At 32.5% G+C, this 9,339-nt stretch overlaps 1 protein-coding gene across 1 annotated transcript in view; it reads left to right on the forward strand.

Moving 5' to 3' along the window:
- Nucleotides 1-8,363, forward strand: part of LOC112038594 (galacturonokinase) — a 28,743-nt gene extending 20,380 nt beyond the window's left edge. Inside the window, exons 9-14 of the mRNA XM_065768019.1 lie at nucleotides 3,790-3,965; nucleotides 5,331-5,371; nucleotides 5,482-5,510; nucleotides 6,267-6,336; nucleotides 6,456-6,545; nucleotides 7,887-8,363. Of these exons, the coding sequence (XP_065624091.1) occupies nucleotides 3,790-3,965; nucleotides 5,331-5,371; nucleotides 5,482-5,510; nucleotides 6,267-6,336; nucleotides 6,456-6,545; nucleotides 7,887-8,128 (648 nt within the window). The 3' untranslated portion in view covers nucleotides 8,129-8,363. The remainder of the gene's footprint in view (nucleotides 1-3,789; nucleotides 3,966-5,330; nucleotides 5,372-5,481; nucleotides 5,511-6,266; nucleotides 6,337-6,455; nucleotides 6,546-7,886) is intronic.
- The last annotated feature ends 976 nt before the right edge of the window (nucleotides 8,364-9,339 follow it).

Below are 9,339 nucleotides of genomic sequence, written 5' to 3' on the forward strand. Positions count from 1 at the left end.
AGGGAGTTTTGGGGGGGGGGGGGGGCGGTAAGTGGGGGAGAGAGAGACAGAGAGGTCTTCAAGATTTCATTCCTCAATCCACTACTCTGTTCCTTCCTGTATCTCGAGAAAGCACTAGAATGTCATTAGCACTAGCCAGCTGCACTTTTCTGTTCACTTATGATGAAGCAATAAGAATATACTATGTTCCACTAAAAGAAACAATCTGTGAAGTTACTTTTGTACTTGACAGATTCAGAATTGCAATTTCAAGATTTTTTGTTTCCATATACCGTGTGAACTTTGTACATAGCTTCATTTTATGTGTAAAATTTTACATGTTTCCTAATATCCAAAGAACTCCAAAGAGAAAAATATCAGGTTCAAAAATGATGGACCAATCAGAAGGTCCAGAAATATACACTTCTTTTTAGTTTGTCAACAGCTATTAGATTTTAGAAATTTGATAAATAATCCTTTTACAATATTTGCCAGACTATCATTTTTCTATCATTTGAATCCATGTATCATGAATTTTCTTCACGAATAATCTCCACCTTAATGTTGATACAAGCATTTTGGTTTAATGCGTAAAACATTTCCGCCTCATGAACATTCTAAATGATTCAGTAACAATGCAAGCCTCATAAACAAAGTAGCCATTAGATTTATGAGATAACAATAACATAGACTTCACTGAGTCAATACATGGTTATGATACTGGATCTCAAGATACAACTCTGCACAACAAAAATAAAGGAATGACATTATCCTAGCGCCCCCCCACCCCCACCCCCCCCCCCCCCCCCCCGCCCCCCAAGCGGCGGCATAAACAAAGAAAAAGAAGAATGAATGAATGATATTCACAAAAGAAATTGAATTAAATAACAGAACAAACAGAGAAAGCAATATGCACCTAAAAATCTTCATGATACACAATTAGTAGCATGTAACACAAACTGGGAAAAGATCATAACTGAAATAGAATCCAACTCTGCACTGAACTTAAACCATCTGTTGTATCTAATATAAAAACAAACATTTATATGAGTAATAGAATTCATAAATTACCTTGCAGTTCATGAATGTTAGACAACCCTGGCTTGAAAGCAAGATGGCTGATTGATCCAAGATGCCATTTCTCAGACCCAAATATTCATTTTCAATATACCTACATATGCACAAAAATGAAATTTAGAAAGGTCTAGTATGATTAAACAAATGGGATAAGTATCTGTCACAATGTGTATTATTTTAATGTTGGCACCAAAATACCACGAAATACAAGCACTGTTTTTCACTCTCTCTCTCTCTCTCTCTCTCTCTCTCTCTCTCTCTCTCTTTATATATATATATATGGTATGTTAATCTTGCTAATTACAAATGCTTAGCTTCTCTTGGAAACCTAGGGATGAAGAGAGATATATATATTTTAAACACTAAGAAAAAATAAATGCAGCCTCTTCATCCCTAGGTTTCCAAGAGAAGCTAAGCATTTGTAATTAGCAAGATTAACATACCATGTACCTTATATATTTCTGACAATTGTAGTTTGCAGGTATGTTAGGATCACTGGTTTTAATGAACTACCAAGTTAAAATTAAAGAAAAAAAATTATAAAAAATTAAACTGAAAGAATTAAAACCGGGATCCTCAAATATTGGAACCAGTGACACTCTTATTTAATTCTATCCCTGTAACTACACTTTTGACTGCATATATCAGAACTTCACAACATTTGGAGAGTACTCACGATATTGTGTAAGTGCAAGAAGCGAGACTGGAATTTTTTATCTCTCATTTATCAAAAAAATCAATTTCAATTTTCTCCTCTGCAGTGGAGGGTGCACGTCCATGCATGTGGGGTGGGGGGGATGCTATTACAGCTTCTAGCCTAAATGCTTAAACTCTAAGGTAGAGGGGACCTAGTAGAGCATAGACCTGTAATTACGTGCATTAAGGGGAACACTTAGTTTAACACCCCCTCCCCCACAAAATCCAATAACCTGTAACTAAAAGCTTAAGCTATTAGGCGGAGAGGCCCAGTGACTTGAGACAAATGCTCCTACACCAAAATAATGTAGGAAAGCAGGCAAGGGATGTTTCTAAGGTTAATCAATAGTAAAGTATAGGTAAAAGATTGTGTCTCTTCATATCTTAAAGCATTGGAAAATAAAGTAGAAAGTTGTAAGGGACAGGAAATAAGATTAAAGGTTGCAGGATTTTAATGGCAGAAAATAGTAGGGAGGATTGTCTTATTAGGGCTAGAAAAATATTAGGGAAATTCAGGTTTCAAATAGAGTAAGGAAAGGCATTTGTGTTTACATGGAAAAGAACCCCAGTTTTTGGCTGCTGGTCTGGCTGCTGTGAACAGTACCCATGAACTGTAAAATTGAATTCATGGGTAGTTTCGAAGCTATTTGTTGTATGAGGGTTAAAGGCTTTAATGAGTACGATTTTAGGGAACTGATAGGTAATTTTGTGTGTGTGTGTGTGTGTGTGTCACATCTATTTATTCTTCAAGATTTCACTGATCTATGTTTTCATTTTTGTGTTACTGTCCCTTAACTCTTCACGGATTAATTAAAAATTATATGTACATCAAAGAAAACATTTGCTTAATAGTATAATTTATATAAAATTTTAATGACTAAACTATAATTTTCGTCCCTAAAAATTTCACCAAGTTTGAAGTTGATCCCTCTAAAATAGTTCATGACAAGTTGGCCCTTTATGGCTTTATTTATCTTTTCAGTACCAATGGATCCATTCAGTGACCGGTGCTATATTTTTTAACAGAAATTGTTGGTGTAAAACTATTTAATCATGTGGCACATAGCATGGCAATTGAGTAACAAAGATGTTATTACCAAAATACCCCAACCATTTGCCATTGTTTTCCCCCATTCCACCAATTTTTCAGTCCTAAATCAAGCCATAAGATTCCCAAAATCCAAAACCCTAAGATTAAAAAAACTGCCCCAATCCAGTTTGTTAGGATCTTAGAGCTACTGGCTTCCAAGAAATCGTTAAAAATGTCTGGATTGCTGCTTCTATGCTTTTACATTTTGCTAGAAACTAACTAGGGCATTACCCACTGTTGTATAACAACTTGTATCCTCATGTGGGTAAGGATGTTGAAGAATATACCCATGAATATCGTTCCCCATGTTATATATATAATAATTAATGAGCCTCAAAACAAAAGTACATTGAGCATGTATAACACATACATTAAGCCACTCGGTGCTTGTACCATGTATCGGATACTATTATTATTTAAAACTAGTAATAATGGGAGATGATTAAAATAATTTAAGTAGATAATGAATGTTCTCTTAAACTTCTAGAAACTTTTAGTAATATAATTTAATTGGGATGGTATTATACTTTTGAAACTTTGGTAATATAATCTACCTTGAGTAAACTATCTTAATATAATTAATGAGAATAGAATTTCATTTAGAATAAACTATCTTATAATTAATAAGCTATATGGAAAAAATACATTGTATGACTTGTAACAATTACACTGAGCCACTTGGCACAAGCACAACATGTAGGACAGAATGTTTATTGTTATTGTATATGATATGCCTTCTATCTTTTGTGCATCTTCAAATTATGGGATCTCTTCGATGCTGGTATAATGTGTTTCTTTGCAATGCAATATGGGTTTTGTCTATTTCTTTAAATTTTGAACTTCAAATATATTGGATCCTGCTTCAATTTTGAAAGTTAATAGATATTCTCTTATTCTTCTATTCATTAGAATTATTCCATCTTCTGAATCTCACTTGGCATTTGTAGACCAAAGAACATAAGCTTGTACACCCACCCAAGCTGCCAAAAACCCACAAAACTGAGTCGCAGAAAGCATACAAAATATTATTGGCATTTTCAGGCTTGAAGCATGCTTTGACTGCCCACCCTGGATATAATCGCCGAGTTGCAGAGTGTCAAGAGGCTGCAAGAATTATTCTCAAGTAAGATGCACTTTCTTCCTTTTTCAGAACCTACTTTCAGATATCTTTAGGATTATTTATATGATTTAGATCTGCTTCATATGCATATATGTCTTACAGTTATAACACCTTCATGAATTATTAAGCTCAAAACAACTTGGTGTGAGAAACTGGATTTCATGACAGCCACAGCCATTTGGTTTAATTTGAATGAACTTTGTTACCAGAGTGATTTCAGAAAATTGTACTTGAGTTTAAAATTAATTAGCCCTAATACACATGTATTATTTTTAGTTTATAAATAAATTAAAATATTACCAAAATACCATCACTACTATTACAATATTACTCATAAGTCATAACTATATGTGAAGAGGATTTTAGAGGAAACTTTTATAAAATGGAGCAGGCAATGGTAACGAGTGGTTTAGGAAATAGAATTAACTGTAATCTCAGCAGCTGAAATGTAGAAATAACACAAAGGTAAAGCAAAAAGAGCATGATAAATGCTGTTAAGCGCTTGGAACACAAAGGAGATAAGGTTTCCCATGTTATTCAATTGTTATACTACTCTTCCCCAAGTTAATTCTCATGCTTGAAACTGCTTCAAATTAAACAAAACAAAACACTATGTGGACTGAACAACTGTTCTGCATAAGCTTTGCTGAAAATTATGTATCATCTCAAATAATAAAGGAGACATCAAAGTTTTAGTTCCCTCAAAACCACTAGCTAAGAAGCCAGAAAGCTTGTGTTCCTCTTCCATGTAAACAGATACCTTACATTCTTACTAAAAACCTTCATTACCAAAATAAATGATAATAATAACAACAAATAAATAAAGGACAAATAGGATCCCCCCACCAAATAACTAGATCTATTGAAGAAAACCTGTCAGGCTTCCACAGTTCCTTTTAGGACCCCATGCTCTAATACCATGATTAATTACCACGTGTACCAAAAAACTATAGGGAAGGGTAAATTTAATCATTTAATCATTATCCTAGCAAACATGACCACAAGCCTTCTCAAGGCCTTACCTGCAAATTAACCTTGGGGTACCAACTTTGAGTAGGAACAGATTTCCTCAGGGTTTGGTGAGGGAACTCCAGCCAAAACCTTATCTAAAAAATAAGACATCCCAAGTCCAACCTGAAGCAGTTTTGGGTTTAATATTATTTCTGAAACCAGCAAAAATCAAATCAGATTTACATGTGCCTTCCAAAACCTGCCTCAACACTAACTATATAACACCCCCAAAATTATTTCATTATGTGTGAGATGTTTTAACTGATTATAATATGTCATTTATATTGAAATTAAATACATAAAGAAAATCATGTTTACTGTAAAATCATGTATAATATTATTTTCTTCTTTCCACAGTGCTTCTGGAAATTATAAAATGGAGCCTATCCTATCAAATGGCAAGTATTTCACTTTGTTGAACTGACAAGCTTCTCAAGTTTGAATTTCAAATTTCTTGCCCTGTTGTAGAATGATTTTGATTTTTTCCCCTTTTTCTGAATGTAAACAGTTCAACCAGAAGATTATGAAGCTCACAAGGTAAACAAAAATGACAGAAGTTTTTGCATTAATTAATTCATTGCAGCTTTGGGTTTTATATGTATATATGTATATAAAATGTGTGTGCATATATAGCTATTGATAAAATTAATTTAGCATTTTGACAGACATATATGCATATGTAGATAATAAGCATTTAATGTGGACATTAGACCTAAAACAAGTTATTAAGGCTCTTTTAAAGTATGCTCAACATCAACATATATTACCCTTGTCCAACTGTTGAATGCAGAAAGGTTCTCTTTTGTTGAAAATGTGTGTTTGAGGTCAAATATTTCTAATTTCTGACAGTTGCAAGATGGCCTAAGTCATATTTAAGGCTGTGCAGTTGTAAGTGCACAAATATTGCTGATTTTAACAATGCAATTATGGAAGTGCATTTGTAAGGGCACTTCTTCATTCTAATTACAGTCTTTGCTAGGTGATGAGAAAAGGAAAAGTTTTAGTCTAATATGTTACTCCTGATTTGTCCAGTCTGAGACAATCCCCAGCATTTGAAATATCAAATTGTGAACTTTTAAAACCAATATTTCATTAATTTTATTTTTACATGAACTTTGCAAATTGACCTCGTTTAGTATTATTTTTGGTTTGGTTATCTTTGGTGATGTCTTCCTAATGTTCTCTCATTGACCCTTATTTTATCATCATGTCTGGCTTACGTTACCTTAGCATGGTTTTGTTACAATTAGTTTGTCATTTGTTTCTAATCTCTCCTGCTCTCATACCCTGCAGAGCCAATTAGAACCCCATCTAGCTAAAAGAGCAGAGCATTATTTTTCAGAGAATATGCGGGTTATCAAAGGTTTAACCCCATTAACATCATTCAATAATTTTTTAAGCAAATGTATTCTTATGTTCTGTTATAATTTTGAATTTTTGTGTGTTACAAATAATAATTGGTTGAAAGCATGATTATTTCAGGAGCTGAAGCTTGGGCTTCAGGCAAGTTGGAAGATTTTGGAAAGCTTGTTTCAGCGTCGGGTTTAAGTTCTATCAGTAAATATGAATCTGGTATAAACTTATCTCCAGTGTTCATAGCTGCAAGCTTTTGTTCATCATTCTGCCCCTGTTGTGAAAAAACTAAAGAAAAGCACATTTTTTAACGATTAAAGTTTGTTTTAAGTTATTTTTTTTAAAAAAAGTGAAAATAATCAGAATTACATTTAATTTTCTTTATAAAAGAATTTCTTTTAGAAGTAGTGTCAGTCTTGCTGCTAATGGCTGGATCTGTTTCCCAATTCTGAAAGCAGAACCAACTGTACCGCTTCTCAAAAAAAAAAAAAAAAAAAAAAAAATGTACTGCTTCTCTCCTGGAATGGGCGATAACCAGTTTGTGAGTTCAGGGGCCGTATGGATACTAACCTTTAGCAACTAGGTTTTACTTCAATTAATTCTATGTGAAGTAACTGAAATCTTCTTTTATATATCAATATATTATTATGAAGTTATGTTTATTTGCAGAATTTCCATGTTTTTTATATGGCCATTTCCATTCCTGAGGTTCCAATTGCATACGAAGTTAGTAGACATGAATAGAAGGTTGAATGGTCCCATTTACAGTTCTGGATCTTGAACTGATTTAAGAGTATTGGTTTTCTCATTCTTTGCTTTTAGCATGACCGTTGAGTAGGGTGGCTCTGGGCATAAAATTTTGGTGCCTTTTTTTATTAAAAAGAAAAAAAAAAATCTATTATTCATTTTAAATTTTCTTCTGAAATGAAGTATAGGATCAACTTTAAATTTTCCACTTCTGATACTAATCAAATTACAGCATGAGAACCCTCCTAAATTCCTGTTAAAATTCTCCTGTATATGTAGACAATTGACATTAGAAATAAATGATGCTTCTGAGTATATGAATGTATATACTGTATAACTTTTTCACCATATCAAAGAAATAAATTGTGCTTGTATTATATTCTGCAATAAGGCTTTTTCCCTCACCAACTCAAATATGTTGGTCGCAACTTTTGTGCCAAGAGGTACAGGAATAATAACATTGCAACACTCAGGAATTTTTTGTTCTTGCTTTGCTTTATATATTTCACCTTATTTTTCAAAATCTCATTTAAGTTTTGCTTATTTCATATGTTTCATGACTTTATCTTGATTTAGTTCAATTTTTAGATGTTATCTCAATGTTGAAATTCAATTAAGTTTCAATACTTTACAATTCAAATACTAATTTGGAGATTTTAGTTTGAAACAATGGAATTGACTAGGACTAGAAATTTTCCATATTGATGTTTGTAGCTTGGACGTGTGGGTACTTATTAATACTGTTTTGGCCCTTGAAATGCTCTGAAGCATCAAAGTAATTGATGACCAACCAAACTGTCATGATTGTTGTAGGTTGTGAACCACTAATTCAACTATACGAAATCCTTTTGAGGGCTCCCGGCGTGTTTGGGACACGGTTTAGTGGGGCTGGATTTAGAGGTTGCTGTCTTGCATTTGTAGATGCTGATCGTGCCGATGAAGCTGCTTCATTTGTCAGGGAGGAGTATCGCAAGGTTCAACCAAAGTTTGCTAGCCAAATAAACGACAAAGAGGTAATGATATGTGAAGCAGGAGATTGTGCACGTGTGATCTGAAATGCATTCATTAACCACTAGTTCATCTATTCTTTTTTTTTTTTTTTTTTTAAAGTTTGAATAAGTGCATTGATGCCATTTGTTGTAATTTTTTTAGCTGGGAATGCCATATGTTGTATTATTTTAGCTGGGAATGCCATATGTTGTATTTTCTAGCGGGGAATGCCATTTGTTGTATTGAATAATTGAATATCCAATCTTTTTATGTATAAAAAACTAGTGTTATGCACGGGAACCTACCTATTTGTGAGGTATCTTAAATTGATTAAGAAACTATATCATTGCATGATTTGCTTTTATATGACTTCAATTTGTGTTACAATTTGCTCTTGTATGCTTGAACATGCAATGACTTACTAAAAATTTGTCAGACAGTTTCAAATACTGCAAAAAAAAATAACTCAAAAATTCAGATGTTAAAACTTCTGAATAACCAAAAAATATTAAAGAATAAAATGAGTCATTGCATAGAAATTATTGAAACAAAATAAAATATATATGACTAAACAATAAAAAATATATAAGAGAAAGATGGGTTACATTCAAAAGAATAATTCATGGCTATAACTATTGAAAGGAATCAAAAGATTTAGAGCTTACAAATTATAGTTAAAATATATATAATTATATATATATATATTTGAATAGTCATGCGTGCGTGTGCGTGTGTGTGTGTGTGAGATTACACAAATTTAGATGTTAAAATTTCTAAAATGACAAAAAAGATATATAATCAAAGAATAAGTTATTGAAACAATTCAAAAAAATATTTGACTATTCAAAAGAGAAATATAAGAAAAAGAAAAAATTACATGAACCTATAAAGTAATAAGTTTTAAATTTTAACGGGTTTAAACTTTAAAAGAACCTTCAAGAGCCCACATTGAAATAATGAAAGCCATACCTCCTCTTAATATATCGTATATAAATTTTCTACCCAAGATATTAACATACTTTCATATAGTGAGGTGAAGCAAAGACATATGTAGTAGTAGCAACCTTAAACAAAATTTGAGAATGACAGCAACCTTAAACAAAATTTATACACATTCACTTTTATTGGTATAGTCATTTGAAAAAAATTCTAAAATACCCAAATGTAAGAGAAACATTGACTTGTACTCTTTGATGGAAGAGTTAGAAGAGGAACAGTGATATTGAAGAAAATGGTACAATGCGTGTGATATATATATAGAGAGAGAGAATTAAGA

This window comes from Quercus suber, unplaced genomic scaffold (genome assembly GCF_002906115.3).
Source record: "Quercus suber isolate HL8 unplaced genomic scaffold, Cork oak 2.0 scaffold_878, whole genome shotgun sequence".
NCBI lineage: Eukaryota > Viridiplantae > Streptophyta > Magnoliopsida > Fagales > Fagaceae > Quercus > Quercus suber.